Genomic DNA, 25,166 nt, shown 5'->3' with positions numbered 1-25,166 from the left:
TGCAGAGGGTGCTTGTGGGAGAGGCCTGGCTGGCAGTGGGGTTTCCCAGCTCTGCGGGGGTGGGGTGCACAGGGGAAGCGCCCTTGTTGCTGACTGCACACCTTCAAGCTCTGGCCACATAGCGACAGACCAGACGCAGCCAGAGGGGCACCTCAGTGTGAGCAGGAGCGCCCTGAAGAGGGCGGTGACTTGGGGAGCCTCTGCCTCAGTCCTGGGGGGGAGTCGCAGTGCGTGGGGGTGGCCTTCTTCCCTCCAGTCACCATGACTGCAGGGAGGGCTCCTCCGCTGCTGGGAGAGCCCATCTCAGGGTGAAAGATGAGAAAGTGGCCTCAGTCAAGCAAACGTTCCCAGAGGGTCCCGTCTCAAGAGTAGGGCTGGTTTCCTCCATGACATGTTTTCTTCACTTTGAAGTAGCTATTGGAAGCTATAGGGGTGCACATTTCCCCCCAAAAAGCTCTTTACATTTTGAGAGAGAAAAAGAGCAACGTGTAAACATTTTAAAGGTGTTTTGATTGGCTTGAGGGCCACCCCCCCACCCCCCCAAAGTGTGCCAGAGACAAAGGGGATTCTGGTGGAGTTCTAGCGCTACCTAGTGGTGGCCGGACAGAGACATGGCGGGGAGGGGAAGGAGGGAATGCGGCACACAGGGCTGCTCTCTCTGCCCGGAGAAAACTTCCTACAAGCCACAGGGAAGACAGCACCCCCTTGGCAGGGAGGTCACCTTTAGTGTGCCTCTGGGAGCCCTCTGAGGAAATGTGGCTGGAAGTGAGATGTCACGCTGCCAGCAGCACTTGGGGAAATTGGATGCAGGGCACACGGCGTGATTTAAGGCTATCGGCTTATTAGAGAGGCGCCTCCTGACTCCTATTTGTCGTCCAAGTGTTGCCACGGAGGAGTTTTACATTTTTATGGAGTCCTATTTATCATACTTTTCCTTTATGACTCTCTGGTCTTCGCAACATTCTTGGAAAGGCGGTCCTGCCAAGTGAAGGCCATTTAAAACGTCTATGAAAGAAAAAGGGTTGCTGGGGTATTGCAAACATTTCGAGCATCTTTCTTTGCTTTTAGTTTTATTTTAAATTTATTTTCTGTTCATTGGCAGCTGTTTGCTCCCTGGCTGACTTCCAGAAAGCTGAGCTGAAGCCACCAGGAGTCCTAAGCGTCACTTAAGTAGGAAGGGGCTGGTGCAGGAACTCAGTGAGGAGACATCCCCTGTGACAAGTGTCTCCCTCAGGCCAGGACTCAAAGGAACCCCATCCTGGCCCAAGCACAATGGCACAGGGAGCTGGACTCAGACCATCCCAGGGCTGTGCCTCAGCGCTAGATACGGTGTCCTAGGCAAGTGACTTAGCTCCCCCGAGCCTTGCGATTTTCACTTGTAACGTGGCAATAATAATAATTGTAATAATAACAATGGCAATAATAGTACCTATCTCACAGGGTTGTTTCCAGACTTAAACGAAGTGACGCATGGGAAGTGCTTAGACCAAGGCCTGGTAAGTATGAGTAAGTGCTTCATAAATGTCACCTGTCACAGTTGTCTGGGCAAGTAGCCCTGGGATGAGCCAATAGACGCTGGACTTGGAAGTCAGTACACAGGATTCCCCAGACAGGGGCACGCTGTCCTTTTTCTGGCACTGGGCATTTTCCTTTCTGTTCCCTACAGGGATCTCTGTCTGTCCTCTGATGCAACCTTTGATGTTCAAGATGCAACTTTGGGAATGCTTGTCCTCAGGCCTGGGTTTTTTCCCAGGGCACCGTAGGCCCAGTACTGAAGCCTATGGGCTTTTAAAGGGTCTGCTTGAGACCAGAAAAAAACATTATTGCCTCCAAATTTTGAAAGGAACACTTCAAAATCAGAATTAATAAATGTTCACTTAAACGCCTATGTTGTATCAATGTCTTGGCAAGAAATTGGACACATGCACGGTTGCTTAGAAATGAAACCAGCTATGATGACACCACTGCACTCTAGCCGGGGCAACAGAGTGAGACCCTGTTTCAAAAAAATAAAAAAGAAAGAAAGAAAGAAAGAAAGCCAGTTATAACTTTAATGAGTTCCTTGCAGTCCAATAATTTCAAAATGAAAATTTAAAAAATCCTTTCAAAATGTTTAATGCAAGAAAATTATGTTTAATGTGGGATATTTTTGCAAATTTGACCTGATGGGCTCAGGGTCTGTAAAGATCTGACAATTGATCCTGGGTCCAGGGGCCACCTCCTGGAGGGCCAGTCTGTGGAGCAGAGGAAGGGACTAGGGTCCCACCCTCCCTGTATAGCCACCTTCCAGTGACATTAGCCCTCCTTAGGTGGCAGCCCGCTCTGGCCTGGTCACCATGTGATGGCCAGCTTTCCTGGGGAAAGCCTGCAGGCCTTCTTTAAACTCCATCCTCCCAACTAGGACGTGTGACCATACAGAGCAGTTTCCCAACGTGCGATCAATAAGCGACCTGTATCAGATTCTGCTGAATCAGAATCTCTGGAGGTGGGGCCTGGGAATCTGCGTTTTAATTACCCTCTCCCTAAGCCCTCATAGATGATTCCAATGCACATTTGAATTTGAGAATTACTAGTTTAGAGTGTGTGTACACCACGAGGAGGGCAAGATGATCCTCTCATTTTATTTTATTAATTAATTTATTTATTTATTGAGACAGGATCTTGCTCTGTCACCCAGGCTGGAGTGCAGTGACACCATCATAGCTAACTGTAACCTCAAACTCCTGGGCTCAAGTGATCCTCCCACCTCAGTGTCCGGAGTAGCTGGGACTACAGGTGTGTGCCACCACACCCTGCTGATTTTAAAATTTTTTTGTAGAGACTGGGTCTTGCTATGTTGTCCAGGCTGGTCTCAAACTCCTGGTTTCAAGCAATCCTCCTGTCTCGGCTTCCTAAAGTGCTGGGATTAAAGGTGTGAGCCACCATTCCCAGCCGATCCATTTTTAAATCTGATTTTTCTATTTAGTGTATGTTTCATAACATATGCAATATGAATACAGTAGTACATATGTAGACATTACAAATAAATAAATATACAATATTAGGTACAGGTTTAAACATTTATTACTGCTAGGGATACATGATCAGAAAGGTTTGGAGCTCAGAGCCAACTGCCCAGCTAAGTAGTCAGCATTCAGTGAGACCCACTGTGTGTTCAGCTCTGAACTCAGGCCGGGGAGCTGGGGAGCTGGGGCTGGAGTGGACTGAAGCACAGGACAGGCTGCTCCATGGTGCTAGCAAGGAAACTGCACCTCACTCAGTGCCAGGCAGACATGTGGTGCTCAATAAATGGCCACTGGGCAAAGAGTGAAGCCTAATCCCAAAGTACCTGGGGGGGCACAGCTTGGCCTAGATGACCCCCACTCTTGCTTGCATGGTGGGGGTCATCCCTGTGGCTGGTTCTGGGCCCAGTGTGCGGGGGCTCAGGGAGGGAAGAAAGTGGACTGTCTGTCAAATATTCTATTATTTTACCAACATGGTGACTCTTCAAGATTTGAACTGACCTGGGAGCTGTGGAGGGTGAGAAAGAAGGGGAAGGGGGAGGTGAACCAGGCAGGAAGAGCAGAGAGACAGCGCAGAGGGAAAGGGACAAGGGTGGGGAGAAGCAGAGAAGGGCAGGGGGAGCGGGGAAGAGGAGAGGATGGGAGAAGTCCCTGCCTGAGGTCCTCCCTCTCCTGCACGCCGGTGTGAGCAGTCACAGTGCCCACCCAGGCACACACAAGGCCACAAGGGTACTGGTGCTACACTCAGGTGCTACACTCAGAATCCTCACTGTTCGGGGGGGTTGCCACGATGACAGGTGCTGGAGCACCACCTTGGGGGTATTAATAGTTTCCACTGAAGCCACCAAGATAGTGATTCCATCCGTTTAGGAACCAATCTGGCAGGTTCCTTCTCCCTCCTCCCTTCCCTGATGGGGCTGGGAAGGCCCTGGGGGCCATGGCCACATGGAAGCTGCTTCTCTGCCCCCTGGCGGCTGCCGTGGTGAAGGATGGCTTAAAGGTCTTGAGGCTCTGCCCAAAGCCCAGGGAGGCTGGCATTCTCTGACCTCTGAACTGGGTCTAACCACAGTCCCTGCCAGAGAAGGGTTTCTGAAGCACAAGACCCCTCAGAAGGGTCACTGTCATCCACACCCACCTCCTCTAGGTCCCTGCCTGGACAGAGACAGAGTTGACACTTAATGGTGGTGTCCCCCTCTCTCAGTACAGAGCGCTCTGGAAAGAACTAGCTAGGGAGGGGGCCTAGGGTGCAAAATGTCAGAGGCTCTCACTCTCTTGCTGGGGCAAATGCAAGGTTGGCATCTGCATGAACTTGAGAGTCAACACTTCCTTCAGTTTTGTGCCAGGGATGCCCTCTTCCCCTCATCCGGATCCCAGCCTTGTTGATACTCCCATCATCTCCTTGACCCTCCCTCTCAGGTCAGGGGATGTTTCTGTGCTGCCCTCAGTTCCCTGCCTTTGTCCCTGATGCCTGTCACCTTCCTTTGGGGCTCCCTGGGGTCAGGCTGCAGAGTCTCTGCAGAGTCCAGAGTCTCTGCCTCTGGACTTAGGCCCTCACTTCCCTCCTTTATTTATTTATTTATTTTTTTGAGACAGAGTCTCACTCTGTTGCCTGGGCTAGAGTGCCGTGGCATCAGCCTGGCTCACAGCAACCTCGAACCCCTGGGCTCAAGCAATCCTCCTGCCTCAGCCTCCCGGGTGGCTGGGACTACAGGCATGCGCCACTCTGCCCGGCTAATTTTTCTCTATATATTTTTAGCTGTCCATATACTTTCTTTCTATTTTTAGTAGAGACGGGGGTCTCGCTCTTGCTCAGGCTGGTCTCGAACTCCTGAGCTCAAATGATCCACTCGCCTCAGCCTCCCAGAGAGCTAGGATTACAGGCGTGAGCCACCGCGCCCGGCCCCCTCCTTTCTTTTGACCTTCTCCATCTCTCCCCTGCTTTGTCCACAGGTTTAGGTCGTGTGGGGCCTGTGACACCCCTGTCGTTCTCTACCTTTGGGGCCTTGCCACCCCCCATCCCCCTGCCCCTGCCTCCGCTGCTCTTTTCAGGAGGAGGGAGAGGTGGGACTACACTAGCAAGAGCCCCGAGCCTCCCAGCAGCCACCATCTGCAAATCCTAGCCAGGACCTTGCATTTCACACACACTCAAGGGGAATCTGTCTCGTCTATACAGAGTCCTCATATTTATTCTGACTTGTAAAAGGCCCGATCCCAGCAGCTGCTCACCATGACTTCATTCCGGCAGGTTTCAGGGCGTATGTAAGCCAGTGTGGGTGTGGATGCGTGCGTGTGTGTGCAAGTCAGTGTGTGAGATAGGGTAGAGGTGTGTGTGCAAATGTGTGAGTGTGATGCTGTTCAGAGCCCATGGATTTCTGACGCCTGAGTCATCAGCTGGGAGTGCGCTTTGGGAAGATACTGCCCATAAATAAGACAGCAGTCCCTGACCCGCCGGGGCCATCTGCAGCTAGCTGGGCACGTGATCCTGGGCATCCGAGAGGCTGGAGGCCGGGGTCGGGGCTGTCTTTCCCTCCAGACTCCAGAGAGCAGCTGCCACAGATATTTCTAGCTCTCCTGGAGTCCCAGACCTTTAAGGGTGTGATGCCTGGAATGGGGTGGGGTGGAGGGCAGAGGGGAAACAAAGGGTGGTCCAGAAGGCTCTATTCCCAAGGGACTTTGTGGAGTTTTGCTGGCAGGCAGGGGGATTCATCCATTCTACAGTGACTTCCTCTGTCACGTGCCAGGCACTCTCTCAGGGGCTAGGGACACCAAGGCGGATGTGATGGACCTACGCTGACCCCTCCCAGAGCTTATGTCCTAGTGGGGAAGGCAGAACATGAGCAAGGGGAAAGGCTACTTTTAAACTAATTCTATATAGAAGCTATGAAGAAAATAAAACAGAATAACGATATGGAAAGTGCCAGAGTGGTGGGGGTTCTTCAGTTGGGATGGTTAGGGAAGATCAGGACATGAACTGTGTCTGAATAACGAACGAGGAGCTGTCACATGGAAACTTAGGGGAAGAACCTTCCAGAAGAGGATGGATGAGGTGCCCATTGCCTGCCCATGTCTTCACTGGACTCTGGATCAGGGAGCTGGGGATGACCTAGAGGAGCTGGAAGGTTGATTTTCTGGGACGAGGGAGGGACCTTGGAGCATTTCTACCCGGATAGCCTGGGAGAAGAGATACTCCAGGTACAGGTAGGAGGAGAATGACTTCATTTTCCCTACTTGCAGGCTTCTTGGTAGCAGTGTTGAGGTACACTGATTGAAGAATCATTTGAATGGGGCACTTGCTGAAGCTCCCTTCCCCCAGGAAGCCTTCTGACTGCTAGAGGCTGCATGACACCCCCCCCCACCCCGCCCCACTCATGGGCCATTATAGCTGACAGAACCACTCAGTTCAAAGTTGGTGGTTCTCTGATGGTTTGTCCCTGAAATCTGTTCCTCTGGCTTGACCAGAGGCCCAGCCTTGTGGGTCTGTTCTGCAGGCATCCAGAGGCCCGCATGGCCGTCTGTCCAGTGACGGTGCTGCCGCGGTTCTTGCTCTGAAGTGGAAGGTCAGGTGCTGCGGTACCTAATCTCAATTCCTTTATTCAATCACCCATTCGCTCATTTAGGTTTTTTCTTGAGCTTTTCACTCAAGGAAAAACACCTGTACCCGGTGCTGGGGAAACTATAAATTGGCGCTATCTCCCCTCGGCCCTGGCGTCCAGGGAGCTCAACGTTCTTGCAGTTCTGTTACTCTTGTTTTCACGCCCGAGTTTCACTGCCGGGCGAGAGGAATGAGGCCAACGCCCGGAACCCCAATCTTCGCCCTTACCCCCACCCGCGCCGGGCCCGGGCCCCCGCGGCGCCGAGACCTTGGTGGCAGCCGAGAACGCGTCGCGCCCCGGGGCCACATCTGGCCGAGCGGGCGCGCGCGTGTCGCTAAGACGCTCATTCACCGGCGCAGCTGTCACCATAACAACCAGGGCGAGGGAATCCTGGCGACGGCGGGGGCGGCCGGGGGAGACCAGCCCCGCTCCGTGCCGACCCGCCGGCGGGAGGGCGCCACGCACGTCACCGCAGCGGCCGTCCCCGCGGGCGGGGACCGAGTCGGCCGCCGAGCAGCCGAGCCTCCGGGCGGGCAGAGCCGCTGAGCACCGGCGCCTGGAGCCCCGACTCTATGGCCCCGGGGGAGCGCGCCGCCGCCGCCGCCGCGCCGCCCACCGCCAGCCGGAGCCCGAGCGCCGGCGGGAGGAGGAGGGGAGTCCCGGGCGCCGCCGGCCCCGGCCCAGGGGCCCGCCCGCGGCCCCCGGCCCCGCCGCGGGGAAGGGGAGGCGGGTAGCCGGCTGGCGCGAGGACCCCCGCGGCGAGCAGGGCCCGCCGGGGACCGCGAAGCCCACGGCCAGGCAGGAGAGCAGCCGCCCGCCCGCCCCCGGCCGCAGCCCCACCGGGGCCCTCCCCTGGCGGCGCGCACCGGCGCGCGCACACCCGCACACGGGACCGCCGCCGCCGCCCGGCCCCGCCGGCCCCCGCGAGCGCCGCACCCCCCGGGGCCGAATGCCATGGGCAACAACTTCTCCAGTATCCCCTCTCTGCCCCGGGGAAACCCGAGCCGGGCGCCGCGGGGCCACTCCCAGAACCTCAAAGGTAGGCTTCGCGGCCGGCGGAGGGGCGGGGAGGCGCGGTTGGGGAGGACGGCAGATGCCACCTGTTATGCTTATTTGGAGACTGGGGATGCACATCTGGCCGTGAGGTGGGCTGGGGGTGCGGGGCTGCCGGCGGTGGCGGTGAAAACCGAGCAGGATGGCGCTCCTGGGGTCTGCGCAGCTCTTCCTGCCAGCACTGGGCACGTCACTGGAGTCCCCTCAGGCCCTGACGCTAGGCGGCACGGAGAGGCGGGGAAGGACATCTGCCGGGTGGACAGGGGAGCAGGGAGTGTGGAGGGAAGCTTAGGTCGTCCGGCTGAGCTTCTCAGGGAGGCGCCACGGTCTCCTTTTCATCCGCCTGCGGCTGGCGAGGTCAGGCTGGAAGCACTAGTTGCATTTTCAATGAGAGGGTCTTAAACATCCAGACTGACTTGTAGCAGCCTGGAAGAAGGGGTCAGAGCTGATGGTTCCTGGGGTCCTCTGCTGTTTTTGAATCCCTTGAATCACCTTGGTTTCCAGTTCCCCCAAAGATCAGATATCCAGTCAGAACCCTAGAAAGGAGGGGCTGGAAGCCTTGAAACCGAGGGACATTTACCAGGAGAGTCTTTGCTGTCTATGTCCCCAGATCCACCCAGAACCCTGCGGGGTGGCCCTAGGCCCAGCCCCCGGTCTCCGGTCTCGCAGCGTCCATCGCTGTGTCTTCCCGGGCCCTCAGACTCTACTAATTCCTTTCAGGAAGCTGCTTTTCTGTCACCTCAGAACCAGTGGCACTCCTCTTGGGCATTCTGATGGTTAAAAGCCAGGAAGGGAAGCCCCGTGGGCTTTCACAGAGAATACCTCATTTTCTCAGACCCCCAGGGTATGAGAAGGACAACAGTAATAATGCCCTTTAACACAAAACATCAACACTTGCAAAGAACTTTCACAAACACCTTTTCAGGGAGCAGGCAATTGCTCTAGGTAGTTAGCAGAGCTAATCATACCCATTTTACAGGTGAGGAGAACCAAGGCTTGTTTCAGGTTCCCAAACCCAGTGAGAGGTGAAGCTAGGCTGCAGACCCGTATTTTCTGACTTTGAATCCTGTCCCCTCTTTTGCTGGATGGTTAAGACTAGGGGAGAGGACCACTCTCTTTCATCCTAACTCCAACTCTTTTAGAACTCCAGCTCTCACTTGGCTCAGGAAAATCAATTGGTTTGTTGTCTTTTCCTAGAAATTTATATGACAATACATGTCAAACCCTTTTAAAATATCAATTTGATGACCTTGTAATTCTACCTACAAGAATTAATCCTATGGAAATGGAGATGCAGTCAAATACTTAATAACACTAGACTAGGATGTTCATGGAAGTGTTATTTATAGTAGGAAAACAACTTACATGCTCAGTAATTATGGTATATACTCTCAATGGAGTACTATACAGTCATTAAAATTATATTTTTGAAGAATATTTAATGACTTGGGAAAATGCTTATGGCAAAATGACAGAATACAACATCGTAAAGACTATACGATGCCAATTTTGTTTAAAACAATTATATGAGGTCAGGCAAGGTGGCTCATGCCTGTAATCCCAGCACTTTGAAAGGCCAAGGCCGGAGGATGGCCCAAGGCCAGGAGTTCAAAACCAGCCTAGGCAACATAGAGAGACCCAATTGCTAAAAAAAAATTAAAAAGAAAATAGCCAGGCATGGTGGTGCGCACCTGTAGTCCCAGCTACTCGGGAGGTTGAAGCAGAAGGATTGCTTTAGCCTAGGAGTTCGAGGCTGCAGTGAGCTATAATTGTACCACTGCACTCCAGCCTGCACTCGAGCCTGGGTAACAGAGCAAGATTCTGACTCAAAAAAAAAAAAAAAAAAAAACCCAAACAAGCAACAACAACAAAAATACCCAACACCAACCAAAACAAAACAAACAAAAAAGGTAGTAAGGAAAGTTTCCAAAAGGTTAGCAATGGTTTTCTCTGGGTAATGGGATCATATGAAATTTTTTTTGTTTTGTTTTGTTCTTTTCTAAAATTTTTACAATAAACAAGTATTATTTTTATAATCAGAAATAAACTATCAGTGTTAACATGTATAAAGACTGTTTCTGAGCATTGGAAATTGATTCCTGATGATGGAGGAACCCACGAACATCATGAGTTTAACCTCCTTCATGAGGGAGAAGAATGAAGGAAAAGGACAGTGCTTTGCCCAAATTAAAGTGGCAAAACTGGGCTCGGGCCTTCAGGGCCTTCAGGGGCTGGGCTTAGCGGGGGCCAGTGAGTTGACTTAGTGTGTTTTAGTACTCACAGACTGTCCCCTTGAGAAGGCTCTGCTCCATCCTGGACTCTAGGGAAACCCAGAGGAGACTCAAGTAATTGTACCTTTTTAAATCTAAAGTTTGGGACTGTGTGGCTAGGGTCTTTGGCAGGAGGCAGGAGGGGTCCGCCCCCATCCACACACCTACTGGAAGTGGCCATGGGAATTTTGATTCTGCCCCTTCCTAGCCTGAAATGAAGGATAGAGTGTGTCGAAGAAGGCTACCTACCTACTGGTGCCCTCTGTCCTTCATCCATGGTCCCCGGATCCTCCTCAGCCTGGCTTCTAGGGACCAGTTCCCACTTGCCCATTCTAATAGAACCGTCACTTTTATTCTGCAATTGTTTGATGTTCACTCTACATTCCTTCCTATGAGCATTGACCTAGGTGTCTTCTCTGATATTTCAGTGGCCATCCAGAATTCCATTCTCATTTATTGGTGTTGACCCCGGTAGGCTATGATTCTTCCCACCCGCCCAGTTCTGCGGGGATTTCTCTGTACTCACCTGGAATTCACCTCTCATTCTGATCAATACCCATCCAGAAATTTGCTGGGGGTGGAGATGGAGCAATTGTCTCAACCTTTTTTCTCTCCTATAATTGCCACCTCTTGATTCCTCACCATTTTAATTAAAACAACTGGAAAGGATTTTGTGTACTAGGCACTCTGGGACTGATTGGTGATCAAAGATTTGTCTGGCTGTCAGGCTGACATGAGATGGGACTGGACCACCACCTCTTGGGTGGTAGACTTTGGTCTTCTTCCTGGAGACACACTGACCACACTCCACTGCTGGTGATTCCCCCCAGCTTTTGGACAGCGTTGGTCTAGGAGAGGTCCATGGTATAGCTCTGGGCTTAGGGCCAATAGGCAGTGCCCAAGGAGCTCCTGGGTGCCTGGCTCAGGAGTGAGGGCTCTTGACATCACTGGGCTTTCACAGGCTGGAGATCTATTCAAAAAGCAAGGCTGAGAGAGAGAATGGAATCAAATACTTGCTTGGTTAGACTGGTTTTTGTTTTTTTGTTTTTGAGACAGAGTCTCACTCTGTTGCCCAGGCTAGAGTGCCATGACATCAACCTAGCTCACAGCAACCTCAAACTCCTGGGCTCAAGCCATCCTCCTGCCTCAGCCTCCCAAGGAGCTGGGATTATAGGCGCATGCCAACATGCTTAGCTAATTTTTTCTATTTTTAGTAGGGATGGGGTCTTATTCTTGCTCAGGTTGGTCTCGAACTTCTGACCTCAAGCAATCCTCCCGCCTTGGCCTCCCAGAGTGCTAGGATTACAGGCATGAGCCACTGTGCCTGGCCGGTTAGACTGTTGAAACCCCAAATGTGTGGGCAGAGATCAGAGAAGGGGCATCAGGGAAGGATTTGAGCCGGACATGGAGGGAACAAGCAAAGGCTTGGAGGGGATCAGGTGCGTGTAGGTGTATTTGCAGTGAGGGGCAGAGTGACTAGGGCAGTGGGGTCATGCTTCCTGGAGAAAGATACAGAGAATAAAGATTTTCCTCCTTTCCCAGCTCTTTCCCGGTGCCTGCCTGCTCAGAGCTAAGTGTTGAGGAACAGGCAACTAGGAAACCCATTGGGAAGACTTATTCAGCCTCAGTGGTCACCCACAGATGGGGATTGGATGGGCCACTGCCCATCTTTTTTTATGATTGTGGTAGAATTTACTTAAAGTTCACCATTTTGACCATTTTAAAGTATATAATTCGGTGACATTTAGCACATTTACAATGTTGTGTAACCACCACCTTTATCCAATTCCAGAGTATTTCACCACCCAAAAGGAAACCCATGCCCATTGAGCAGTCACTCCCATCACCCCTCCCCCAAGTCCCTGGCAACCACTAATCTATTCTCTGTCTCTATGGATTTGCCTATTCTGGACATTTCATGTAAATGAATAATATATGTCCTTTGTGTCTGTCTTTTCTTAGCATAATGTTTTCAAGGTTCGTCCATGTTGTAGCATGTATCTTCTTTTCTTTTTATGGTTGAATAATATTCCATTGTGTGAATATGCCAGATTTTGTTTACCCATTCATCAGTTGATGGACCTTGGGTTGTTTCTACCTTTTGGTTTTTATGAATAATACTGCTATGCACATTTGTGTATAAGTTTTTGTTTGAACACCTGTTTTCAGCTCCTCTGGGTATATACCTAGGCGTGGACCTCCCATCTTTCAAAAGGTAGTGCTTCTTGAATCGGGCACTTCACAAAGCCACTGGTTGTGACAGCCGCAGGGAGACTGTCCTCTTCTGGCTCTGGCTGGATGTGACACCAGCCAGACACCTGTTGTGTCCAGTCTTTTTTCTATGATGGCTGAGGCTCCTGAGGGGCTGAGGAGGAGGTGCTAAGGTTGGCTAAGGGCCTTGATTCTTAAGGTGGGCCAGAGTGAGCCGTGGGAACTTGTCTGTAGACACTGAGCTTTTCCACTGCTCTCTGGGGGTGGAGCTAGGGGATGGGTCCTCCTTGGACAAGGTCCTAGCCACTTTTCTGACTTCACATTCTGCCAGAGTGATCTTCCTATGGTACTAATTTCATCATGCCCCTTCCCCGTATGGACTTCCATGATCGGATATTCAGGGTCTCCATTCTTTGGCCAAGCCACAGATCTTCCCGTAGTCTGGGCTCCTTCCTTGGTTGTCACGACGCCTGTGGATTAGGTGGGCTCATCCAGCTGTCTGCCCCCAGGAATGCAGCAGACACACCTGAGGGATGCCTGGTGGCTTCCTCAGCACCCTGAGACTTCAGACAGGCTGGCTGAGTCAGCCCCCTCTTGAACCCCGAGCACCCATCTTGCAAGCCTTGGTTTTCAGTTCAGTTTTGCCTGTGAACCCTGTTTTGTTAATCATCATAATAATATTTATAGTAGCTACCATGTGTTGGGTGGTTACCGTGTGCCAAGTACTTATATGTGGATTATTTCCATTAATAGCTTCTGGATAACCTAGTGAGGAAGGTAGTGTTGTCAAAGTTTTATAGATGGGGAAAAATGAGGCTCAGAGAGGTTAAGTAACTTACTGCAGACCATACAGTTAGAAACTGATGGAGCTGAGATTCAAACTCAGGGCTCTCCACCTTTAGAATTCATTGTTGTGAATACTATATTATCCTGCCCCCACAGAATTCAGCCTTGGGTGGCCTCCGTCTTCTACTATGGGAAAGAGACTGGGGAGCAATTTTCTAGTCTCTGGACAGAGCCCTGGAGGAGGGAAAGGGCACATCATGGGGTCTTGTTGCTTCCTCACTTGGTTAACCAGAGGACCAAGAGGGCTGGGCCAGTGTGGAATTCCCAGCCCTCTGTCTCTTACACCTCCCTTAGCCATGTAGACCCATCAGCTGGTCATCAGACACTTTGGAGGGAACTTGCTGTTCCTTGGGGCCAGTATTTCTCAAAGTGAGGTTATTCTATGCGCACAGTCAGCTGGATGTGGCTCTACAGTGCAGGTTCCCAGCTCCCAGCTCAAACCCACTGACTCAGAATATATTGGGGATGGGGTCCCCAAACCTGTATGTTTAACAAGATCCTCACAATCTGAGAACTCTTGAGGCTGTGAGGCCTCAGAACAGCTCTGCCCGGCACTCTCGAGGAGGTGGGATGAGGCTCCTCAGAGGGGGACAGCTGGGAGCTGGCGGAGTTTCAGGGTGGAGCTAGAAGGGTGTCTGAGCTAGTGGCCTGGCAGCAAAGGCACAGAGTCAGAAACCTCGGGGTTCGGGGACAGTGACTGTCCCTCTTGCCAGGGATGTGGGGCTCCAGTAGGGAGGTTAACAAGACAATCTTTGAAGGTAGACCGGGGTCATGTCTTGGAGGGCCTCAGATGTCAGGACTGCGTGGTTTAAACAACAAAAGTTTATTTTCTCTTGGTTCTGGAGGCTGGAAGTCTGAGCTCCAGCATGGTTGGATCTCTTCCTGGCTTGCAGATGGCTTTTTCTTGCTGTGTCCTCACATGGCCTCTCCTTGGTGTGTGCATACGGAGAGAGAGAGAGAGAGAGATCTTTCTCTCTTCCTCTTATTAAAAAGTCACTAATCCTATCAGGTCAGGGCCCCACCCCTATGACCTCATTTAATCTTAATTACCTCCTAAAAGCCCTATCTCCAAATATAACCACACTGGGCGTTAGGACTTCCACATATGAATTTGGGGGGATAAAATTCAGTCCATAGCAGATGGCATATGCCCACTTCCCAGGTGTGCACATTGAAGCCCAGGCATTGGTTCTATAATCGCAGAGCCTGAGATGGAGGCCAGATGGGCAAAAGTGGCGACAGAAGGAGGGAAAGTGGGGAGAGGCAGGAGGGCGGGAGATGGGCACTGCCCAGGGCAGGCCTGGACTGCCTGTTTCCTGTCAGTCTGTGACGGTCTCAATCCTGGACCTGCACACCCAGGGACTGGAGACTGAGGGGCTGCTTCTCACTGAGCCAGTTGCTTTGGCAACCCTGGGCAGGAGGCAAGTGGTCTCCTTGGTAACGCCTGGGAAACTGGCCTCAGGGTGGAGGGGAGTGAACTGGCCAGCGTCCATCCGTCAGTCTGGGTGGCACAGGCAGGGCCGGGCTACCAAGCCAGCAGGCCTGTGAGGAGGGTCAGCTCACGGAATAGCCTGGGCTGCCTTTTGGCCACTCCCCAGCAAGCCAGAGCCCAGAGGCCCCGTGGGGGCTGCCTGGCTGGACCAGAGGCTCTAACAGGCCAGCGCAGGAAGTTGGAGGAGATGGTGGGGGGTGGGAGAATATGGATTCTGGATGACAGATCCAGCTCCAGGATTTATTAAAAAGATGCTTATCAGGGGTCATTACCAGGATGGCTTTAGGAAATGAGCAGGTGCTGATGTCTGTGGGGGCTGGGGCACCAGGCACAGAGAAAAGAAGGGCTAAGGGGGGAGGAGGAGGGAATAGCCAGGAGTCCCTGGGAGGCAGGTGAGAGGCCCTGTCGTTCTCTCTGCTCTAGCTACAGTTCTGACGGGGAGGCAGGGCTCAGAGCCGGGCTTGGGGACTGAAGTTCACCTGGGGTGAGAGTAGGGGTTCTCGGGATGCACTGATGGGGAGGGTGAGACGTGGGTGGGAGAGCTCATTCCACATTCAACACATTTAACAAATGCATGCTAAGCATCAGCCTCCAGCCAGGCTCTCCCCAGGCCTGAGGATATGGCAGTACAGGAAATAGACGGGGCTGTCACCACGGGCTTACCCTCCAGTGGGAAAGCAGATGGGAACAAAAATGGCTCCTGAGCAACATGAATCTGGAGATGATGATTGCTATTAGTACTCATGTTCTGTGTGCTAGAGCCTGTGCCATGCCCTTTACACCTCTAGTCTCATTCCATCTTTACGATAACCATGTGCAGTGGGTAAGATTATTCGCCCATTTACAGATGGATAAACTGAGACTTAGAGAGGTTAAATAACTTGCTCATGATCCCATGGCTGGTATGAGGTGGAGCTGGGGAGATTCTAGCCAAGATCTCTGACTTTGGAGCTACCAATCCTTTTTTTTTCTTTTTTAAAAATAATATTTTCAATTTTAGAACAGTATTAGATTTACAGAATTAGTGCAAAAATACTACAGAGATTTTCTATAGACCCCACACCCAGTTTCCCTATTATTAACATCTTACATTAGGATGGAACATTTATGACAATTAACGAACCAAGATTGATACATTGTTATTAATGTCCATATTTTATTCAGATTTCCTCAGTTTTCCCTAATGTCCCTTTTCTGTATGGGGATTCCCGTTTAGAATATCACATTGTGTTTTTAATTACCACATTATGTATTTCGTTGTTATGTTTTCTTAGGCTCCTCTTAGTTGTTAACAGTTTCTCACACTTCCCTTGTTTTTGATGACCTTGACAGTTTTGAGGATTACTGGTTAGGTTTTTACAGACTGTCGCTCTAGTGGGATTTGTCTGATGGTCTTCTCATGATTAGATCCTGGCTGTGGGTTTTGGAGAGAAAGATCATAGAGGTAAAGTGCCATTTTCATCACGTCATCAATTGCACCTGCTGTCAACGTGACTCATCACTATTGATGTTGACCTTGAGTGCCTGGCTGAGTAGTGCTTGTCGGGTTTCTCCATTGTCAATTAACGTTACACTTTCCTCCCTTTGCATATTGTACTTTTTGGAAGGAAGTCACTATGGGCAGCCCACGCTTAAGGGATGGGTAGTTATGCGGCACCTCTTGGAGGCTGGAGGACCTACTTCTTTTAACTGCTTTGCTCAACTGTTTCTTTAATTACGTATGCAAACAGTTACATTTGGGAAAAGGCTGTGAAAGAGAAACTAGGGAACTATAAAGGGGGAACTAGACCTGATCTTGGGAGTCAGGGAAGGTTTCTCTAGGGAAGTGACCTGAAAATGAGTAGGCTTGGCTTCGTGTTCCCAGGGGGACAGCTACTATCGTATTGGGTGTGGAACTGTTCATTTATCATCCTTGGCCCCAGGTATTAAATGCCACTGGCCACCCTCGTTTATGACATTAAAAAATTAACACTCGCATGTCTTTGAAAGCACCCTGGCGGGGGGTGCTGTACTACCCTCAGCTGAGAATTTTGAGCTGGGTATGGAGGGCCACGGTGAAGGGTGTTCCTAGGGGAGGGACTAGCACAGCACCCTGTGCTTAGGACAGAGCTCAGGGTTGCCTCAGAGCTGCTGCTAAGGACGGAGGGGCTGAGTAATCCTGGCGCTTTTAGCCAAGGAACTTTCAGCAGAAAATCATTAAGAAGCTGCTTCCTTGCCTCTCAGGGGTGTCCCCCACCTCTCTCACTTCTGTCCACAGAAGTTAATCACTGGTCACAAAGACTGTCTTTGTGGGGACAGGGCAGAAGGAGGAAAGAGGACCTTCTTGGGATGGGGGAGAGTGGGAGGGAAGCACGTCTGCTGGCTTACCTAGGTGGCCTTCTTTGGCCCTGCTGCCCTAGAATGCTATCCTGGGTGCTCTGGAGGTTGAGGTGGGGACAAAAAAGGGAGAACGTTGCCAGGGGAAGGCGCTATGGTAGGATGGTGGCAGTTCCACATGATCCCAGCTTTCACCGTCATCCTTCCCACTTGGCTTGTACAGCCTCTGCCTGGCATCTGCTGAGAGGCTGATGTTCTCCCGGACATAGGCCAAGCTAGAGTGTGGTAGGGGTGTCCAGGTGTCCCTGAGAGGGAGAGGAGACCCTTTGCCCCCATCAGAGTAGAGTGAAGCTGCAAGGATGTTCCGGCTGATTCATTTCTTGTGTTGGTGCCTTCTCTGAGCCAGGCATGGTGCTGGATATGGAGAATTGAGAAGTGAGCACTGGGCGTGGTCTCTGCCCTTGAGGTGCTCTTGGCCCAGCCTTGTCCGGTTCAGACATCAGCCCGTACTGGCAGAAGGGTCCTGGAGCCCTCCTCTTCCTTCTCCTCCTCCTCCATGTCTGCTTTCTTTTCTTTTTCTTGCCCTGATCTTCCCAGCAAATGTTTCTTTGAAGGTCTGGCAGGCGTCAGGCGTGTGCTTGGTGGCTGGTGGAAGGGCTGGTAGTCACTGATTCAAACATCAGAACTCAAATGTGTCATAGAGATTGTTTTGTCCCTATCTCCTTTAGAGTGGGGAAGTAACTTGCCCAAGGCCATATAGCTGGACTGGATCAGCTGGTGACAAGATCTCAAGGCTCTGACCTTGTAGGGTGATGCTCTTAGGAGCCGCTAGAAGCTAACTGCAGAGGGACACCTGAGGGGGACAGATGCTGGCCCCAAATGTGATGTGGATGCCTGCCTGCTTGGAGCGCGCTGTCCGAGGGCTTGATGACAGAAGAGTGACAAGATCACTTAGATGTCCTAGAAAGCTCCCGGGGCAAGAAAGGGGTAAGGGAGGGGCCAGGCAGGAGGTCACTGCAGTCCTCTAGGCAGGGAGAGAGGTGTGTCTTCTGCCAGGGTAGGCGATGAGCAGGAGGCAGGTAGATTGATTTGGGAGATACCTTGGAAGGTCGACTTGAAGATTTGGAGTGGAGGCCCAGCAGAGGGAGCCGTTGAGGAGCTGCGTGTGCTGTCTGAGTCCAGCCTTCTGCAGCAGTGGTCCGTGGGGCACCCAGGGTGCCTCTGGGGGTGTGCGTGCTACTGTATGGGTGCTCCCTTGGGAGCTGTGTTCCTGCCAAGAGTGTGAGGTTTTAGAGCCAGGAGGAGAGACAGGTGAGCAGGGCTGGGCTGGCCCTGAGCTGTTGGTTCTACCCTACCCCCGGGGACACCATGGATAATTAATGTCCCTCTGCCTGTAGCTCCCAGGAGGGCAGAGGCAGCACCTGCGGTGCGATGTGCACCTGGCTCCAGCTGGCACTTGCGCCAGGGACCTTCAGTCCAGACCCGGCCAGGCGTTCTCAGGTAGCTCCCCCTCCCTGTGGGTGCCAGTTCCCAGCCAGCAGGAAGGGTGGCCATAAATCAGCCGGGACAGGCCAGGGCCGCTCTGGCTTTCCCAGAGTGGAGATCAAAGCCTCAGACCCCCTCACCCTGTGGCTCAGCACTTACTAAATTATAAAACTGTCAAGGGGAGGCGAGCTGGAGGGACTGGATGGATGGCCCTGTAGCAAAACAATGCGGAAAAGTGGGCTGGGGAATGAGGCAGCAGGTGGGACAGGAGGGAGGAGAAACAGCCTGTTTGTCTCTGCTCCTGGGCTTGGGGACTTCTCACAGGGCCAGTCTGTGCATTTGAATGGCGCTTAAACAGTCCCCTCCAGCTCTCTCCTCCCATGACTAGGATTCATAGCTACTTTACAGAGGAGACAAGAGGCCCAGATTGTCATGGCCATTGTGAAAGTCATATTTCAGGTTCTTCCTGGGCCTCCTAGTGGGGCCCTCTTTGAATCAGTATTAGGGTGACACCCATTCCTGACCCTTGCCCTCAGGGTCCAGCCAGGAACGCTTTCTGCCTCTGAGCAGACTGGCCTCTCCTCCAGTGTCCAGCAACCAAGGCAGACCTTGGGCTCAATGGAGTGCCCATCCCTGCCTGGGCCACAGACCTTATCTCCCACCTGTGCTCAAGTCCTGTGCAGGACACCCCCTCTTTTCAGGGCTGAGAGGGCTTAGCCAGTGCCCGACAGGTGCAGAGGGGGTTGTCCCCCCGCCAAGGCTGGGGCTGCAGATCTGTGCGGCTGCGGAGACCAGCCAGACTCCCAGACTCTGATGTGGAGCCGAGGAGATGGTGGAGGTGGTTGGGCTGGGCCGGGAGTGACCTGAATGCCACTCACGTGGAGGTTTCTGCATCAGAGGGCAGCCCGCCTGGAAACTAGGGTTCTGCTTGCATGAGGAAGTACTGTTTCCTTCACTGTAAAATAATCTGTTTTAGGGAGCTTGGGTTTGCTCGTCTGATCCCCAGGTTGAGGTTGTGTTAAAGGAACAAAATAGAGTCATGCGTCACTTAATGATGGGGGAATGTTCTGAGAAATGCATTGTTAGGTGATTTCATTGTGGTGCTCGCATCATAGAATGCGTTTACACAAACCGAGGTGGCACAGCCTCCTACACACCCAGGCCATCTGGTGTAGTCTATTGCTCCTAGGCTATAAACCTATACAGCATGTTACTGTAATGAATACTGCAGGCAATTGTAACACAATGGTCTTTGTGTATCTAAACATAGAAAAGGGAACGCATTGGGCTACAATGTTATGATAGCTACGACTGTCACTAGGCAATAGGAATTTTTCAGCTTTGTTATGATATTATGGGACCACTGTCTTATTTGTGGTCTGTTGTTGACCAAAACATTGCTATGTCGTGCATTTCTATATAAGAAGAGCTGGCATTGGCTGTTGAGGAGATATCTCCCCAAGATTTAGGACTTTTTTTTTTTTTTTTTTTTGAGGCAGAGTATCACTCTGTTGCCCTGAGTAGAGTGCCATGGTGTCAGCCTAGCTCACGGCAACCTCCAATTCCTGGGCTCAAGTGATCCTCCTGCCTCAGCCTCCCGAGTAGCTGGGACTACAGGCGCGTGCCATGGTACCTGACTAATTTTTCTAGCCTTAGTAGAGACGGGGTCTCTCGCTCTTGCTCAGGTTGGATGCGAACTCCTGAGCTCCAGTGATCCTCCTGCCTCAGCCTCCCAGAGTGCTAGGATTACAGGCGTGAGCCACCATGCCCAGCCTCAGGACTTGTTCTGAAAGTGGAGGTTTTCTGTTTGGTGCTAAGGTTTAGTTCCTGAGGTATAAGGTTCTATTTTGGGCAAAGGTGCCATTTCTGCTGGCAAGGTTCTGGGTTGATATTGAGGTTCCCAATTTGGGGATCTGAGTTCCATGCTGAGGTTGAGGGTTCTATTCCTGGAAGGTAGGTTTCTATTTAAGGGTCCAGGATTCATGGCTACAGTTCAGTCTTGTGGCCAAGAGTCCATCTGGGGGGCTCCCCATTCTAGGAGTGGGTCGAGGTTCCCTCCTTGGGCTTGGGGTTTGATGATCAGGGTGGAGGTCTTGTGCCCTGGCAGGAAAGGAATAGCTAGAACCTCCTTTCTCTTCTAGTGGAGACTTCCTGGGACCATCAGCGGATGAGGGGCCAGTAGAGAGACTCCTGAGCTGATGTCTAAGAGGCCTGGGCTCCAGCCCTTGCCTGGACGTGGGACTGTGGATAAGTCACTTGTGAGCTCTGGGTCTCCGGCTGCAAGCTTTGGTCAGACAGTGATGCTGACTCACAAAGCACCATCCACGCCCACTTGAGCCTCCTAAAATGCCACTAACAGTGGGCTCTGCTGACACCAATGGCCATTGCTCGGTGAGTCAGATCCATGGGGACAGCACACATGCTGCCCCGGGCCCTGCCAGCTTGGTCCAATTAGTGCCAGTCGGATCTTAACTTGTGCTGAGTGGCCCCTGGGGAAAGGGAGCGCACATTGAGTGGGACATGTTAAATCTGGGTCCCTGGGGCTTGGCATGTGGCTCTGGCAGGCGGGAGCCGGGCTGGGTTGGGTCAGCAGCCCCCCTCCTGATGCAATAGCCCTTCTCAGGCCAGGCAGCAGGGGAAAACATGTGGGTAAGCTGTGACCTGAAGGGGCTGGACTGTCTCCCTTGTGCTCTGCTGAGCCACTGGGATGCAGAGAATTTGTCCTCCCGCCCCCAGCTGGGCTGGCACTTGGCTGAGAAACATCTGCATCTATGTTGGGCCACCAACCCATGGCCCTCTCCCCTTTCCCACTCCTACCACCTGCAGGGAGGACCCCTCTCTCAGCCAACGCTGCTGGGAAGAAAACATACCATGACACTTGTCCTGGGCTTTCAGCTTTGTAGAGCCCTCTGGCCTCTTCCTTCCTGGGTGTTGCTCCAGACCCCCTAGAAGTTGCTGAGGCAGGTGATCTTGGCCTTATTTCCTGGGCATTTCCAGGGCCCCTCACTGTCACCCCCTGGTCACACTGCTGCCAGAGGGCCTTGAATGGGAGGCTTCTGACTCCTGGTCTCCTAGCCCAGCCACCCCTGCTGCAGGGGGACTTTCCTGTCTCAGGGATCCTCCTTTGTTCTACCCAAATGGGGGACAGTAGTGAATGGGGGCAGCACTTTCCAGCTCTGGGGCAATTTCTTTTATGTCTCCAAAGACCTTCTCCTTTGGGACAGAGTCCATTCCCATGGCCCAGGAAACTCAGGCACCTGAGAAGAGGGGCGAGTTTTCTCCACCAGCACGTGTGTTCCAGGGATGTGGGGGTAGCACTGTCTGGGTCTACAGGGACCCCCAAGCCCTGCTCTCTACCCCTGGCCAAGGGACCTGAGAGGGAGAGGCTGAGAGGCCTGGGGCTCCCACTGGCTATGGAAACCCAACCCAGACGTGGAGTTCTGGTGCAGCCCAGTGGGTCTCGAGAGTTCCTCAAGGGCATCTGGAGGGACTTGGGCCGGGCATTCATGCCTGGGGTGCAAGGAGGGAAGAGGAAAGGCAGGTGGGATGGAAGGCCCTGGAGCCGAGGCATAGGCTTCAGAGCTGGACTTAGTCTTTGCTGCATGTGCCACCTTGTGCGAGAAGCTTAACTTTCCCATGCCGTAATTCCTTATTTGAGATAATAATTGACCAGTAATAAAAGCATAATAAATATTAGCTGTTGTGTCATCATTAGGCTCATGCTCAGGTGTTGGCTTAGGCCTCACTTCCCCTGGGAAGCCTTCCCTGCGCACCGGCCAGGCTAGGTGGCTTCTGCTGTCCGCCCCCGGCTGCCCTGGCTCTCCCGTCCGAGCACGGATCACACAGCTGGCAGGGCCTGTTTCCATGTCTCTCCTGCTTACTGCTGTGCTGCTGCCACCTGTGCCTGGCACACAGAGGCAGCACCGATATTTTGAGATGAATGCAAGATTGGGCTGATTCTGCGGAATTCAAACTTTTTTTCCATGGGCCCTTCAGGGTGGCCACGGCCACTTTTTTCTCACCTGTTGAAATGACATTTTCTGAACCAGGCTCTGAGGCTGAGACAAGAGAAGGCCAGAGCAAGATGGAACCATGGGTTCATTCAGTTGTTCCTTGATGGCACAGATGTTCTTTGGGTGCCTTCTGGGTGCCAGGCCCCTTGCCAGGCTCTGGGGATAGGCATGGCCCTGCTTTCATAGAGCCTGTGGACTGATCACTGGGGCTGAGGGAGGTCAGAGGGCAGAAGAGAGAGTGGTCAGTTAGGCTGAATGGAAATCCAGGAGGACTTCCAGGAGGAGGGGTTTGTTTTGACGAACGGTGGAGAAGTTTGGAGACAGAGAGGAGCTTTCTCTTGAGGGTGGGCTGGGGGGCTGATGGAGGAGATGAAGCTGCCTGTGTATGGCCATAGGCAAGGCTGGCCAATGACAATGTGGCCTGAGGGTGTGGGGGCTGACCCACAGGATTCAGAAGCTGTGGGTACCACTAATCCTAGCTCTGCAGCCACAGACGAGGGACCGTCACCCCTCTGAGTGTTAGTTTGTTTGCCTCTAAGATGGGAACAGTCAGGGTCTCGAGACCACAGCATGGCCGGGTGCTGGGGGGCTGGAGCTGCCCTGCAGGGTTTGGCTGCGCTGGAGGGCAAGTTCAAGTGCAGCTGGCCTGTGTGGGGAAGCTGGAAGGCGGTAGTGCTTCAGGCTTGTCTGTTTTGTAAATAATTAAATTCTTATCTCAGGCTAGCTGTGTCCACACTGGGGAGGCAGGTGGGCAGCTGGGAACAGTGCTGTGCTGTCCAGCAAGTGCCTGGGTCCCTTCTCTTCCCTCCCCCGTCCCTCCTGGCCTCCTAGTCAAGGCAGGTGGGGTGGTGGCTTCTGGGTCTTCTTGTCGCTGGCCGCCTTGCTCCTTCCCTGCGTCTCTGTCCCCCTGTCCCTCCCTCCCTCCCTCCCTCCATCTTCTCATTGTCTGGTTCCCTTCTCACTCCCCCCCACAACCCCTGCGGACAGCCCTCTCCACACATGCCCCCAGGCCACAGTGCCCTCGCCATCACCATCGCCCTGTGCCCACCTCGCTTTGCTGCCTGTTGAAGTCTCTGTTCCTCCCTGGCTGCCCTCCCCTCGTTCCCCCAAGTCTGCTGAGCCTTTTGGGGGGCCCCAGGGGAGCACTGACCTCTCCCTCGCCCCAGTGCTCCAGAGACAAGCAGGCGCTTTTTCATTTTTAGTGCTTAATACTGGGAATGTGAAGGTCTGTTTAGTCTTGTCCAGCTAACATAAACCAGCCGGAACCAGGCCGCGGCAGGGAACTTTGCTGTACTTCCCTTATTTGGAATGAAACTCATTGTTTTCTACTGGGAGGCCCTGGGGGCTTTGGGGAGACCCACCCGGACCCCACTGCAGGGTGTGGCCTGGGTGGCCCCTCCAAGGGTCACCAAGGTGTCTATGCCACAGACGCTGGCCCTAGGACATTTCAGTACCGGCCAGGTTCATGACTGAGGACAGCCTTGGGCCACACCCAGGGCCTCAGGGATGGAGAGTGCCTGGGCGCCTGTTGTCCAGCCCTGGCTGTTCACAGAGGAGAAACTGAGGCTCAGAGAGAGGGGACCTGCCTAGACTCACAAGGCAAGTTGAAGCAGGTGGAGATCTAGAACTTGGGGCTCCTGGTGCCTGGTCTCAGATGCTTGTGGGCCAGGGCGCCTCTGGCCTAGGAGCTGGGGGGTGGTGTGGGAGGGGTGCTGCTGCATCTGGCTGGAGTGGCTGCAGCAGGGACAGGCTAGCAGGGGGGTCTGGGGCAGTGACTGAGGGGAGGGCCATGGGAGAGAGGACAGGCTGACATGGGAGGGAGGACAGGCTGGCGAGAGGAGAGGAAAGGCAGTGGTAGCTGAGAGTCCAGGAGAGCTGGGTCTGGCCTTGCCTCTGCTGCCGCAGGCTCCTCCTTCCTGGTAAGAGGGACATGGACCCTCCTTGATGTCTCTGCTCTCTGACAGCTGCTGGCCGGAATTAGCCCCTCCTGCCCCAGCCTGGGCCGCCTTCCCCTTGGGCTTCTCCATGTCTAGAATCCTAAGTCTGCAGGGTTAGGCCCCTCAGATCCAGAAATTTGTGTGGGGGAGAGAGTCTTCCTGCTCAGACCCCCAGAGAGAGCAGGGAACGATGGGGGACAGAGAGAGCATCACCTGACACTGTGGCAAGAACTTGGGTTCAAATCTTGGGTGCACATCTTGACTGACATTCATTAGCTGGGCTACTAATTCAGGGCAGAGACTTCAAAACCTGGGGCTCTAGTTCCCTGGCTCTATAGAGGGAGTAGTGTGGTTGCTGCAAGGATGAGAAAACCTTTGCCCCCGAAAGCCCTAAACACGGTGTGGAGTGGGGCAGGAAGCATGACCACGAGCCAGGGTCCTGGCTGTTGGGGTGTGCTCGGATCTCCCCCTGCCCCTCTCAGTTCTCTCTCAGCCCCCCACTTGAGAAACAGCAAGTTTGTATTTAGACATTCTTTCCAGAGGAAGTTCCCCATTTCACATCCTTTAAAAAGAGCTTCTCACTTATTCACTTGTACTTTGCACAGAGAACACACAGCTGGGGCGTAGGAAGCTGTAACTGACCAGTGTAGGGCTGGGAAAGGAGAGATGTTAGAAAGTGTGGGCCTGGGAAATCCTAACTCGAAGGCCCCAGTGCTGGGGAAATTCCGGCAGGAGACACCGCGTTGTTTACTATGAGAATTCCATTCACCACTCGTTCAGCAGCGACACTAGTGCATTATCCAAGGCTGTTTATAAAGGTATAGTAAACTTTCACTGCTACAAGGTCAGTGAGACACTCATTTACAAAAGCTCTTCTTGTTGCCAAGAGCAAACCACCACCTAGTGAAACATTTAACTCAGAGGTAAAAGTGAAAGGGGATGATGTAT

At 52.8% G+C, this 25,166-nt stretch overlaps 1 protein-coding gene across 1 annotated transcript in view; it reads left to right on the top strand.

Annotated features, from left to right (window-relative positions):
• The first annotated feature begins 7,163 nt into the window (after positions 1-7,163).
• Positions 7,164-25,166, top strand: part of NEURL1 (neuralized E3 ubiquitin protein ligase 1) — a 69,973-nt gene continuing 51,970 nt past the window's right edge. Inside the window, exon 1 of the mRNA XM_045568468.1 lies at positions 7,164-7,634. Coding sequence (XP_045424424.1) covers positions 7,550-7,634 — 85 coding nt within the window. The 5' untranslated portion in view covers positions 7,164-7,549. The remainder of the gene's footprint in view (positions 7,635-25,166) is intronic.

The sequence above is a fragment of the Lemur catta genome, chromosome 14 (assembly GCF_020740605.2).
Source record: "Lemur catta isolate mLemCat1 chromosome 14, mLemCat1.pri, whole genome shotgun sequence".
Lineage (NCBI taxonomy): Eukaryota > Metazoa > Chordata > Mammalia > Primates > Lemuridae > Lemur > Lemur catta.
The sequence above is the reverse complement of the archived record's forward strand: the minus strand, read 5'-3'. Positions and strand labels throughout refer to the sequence as shown.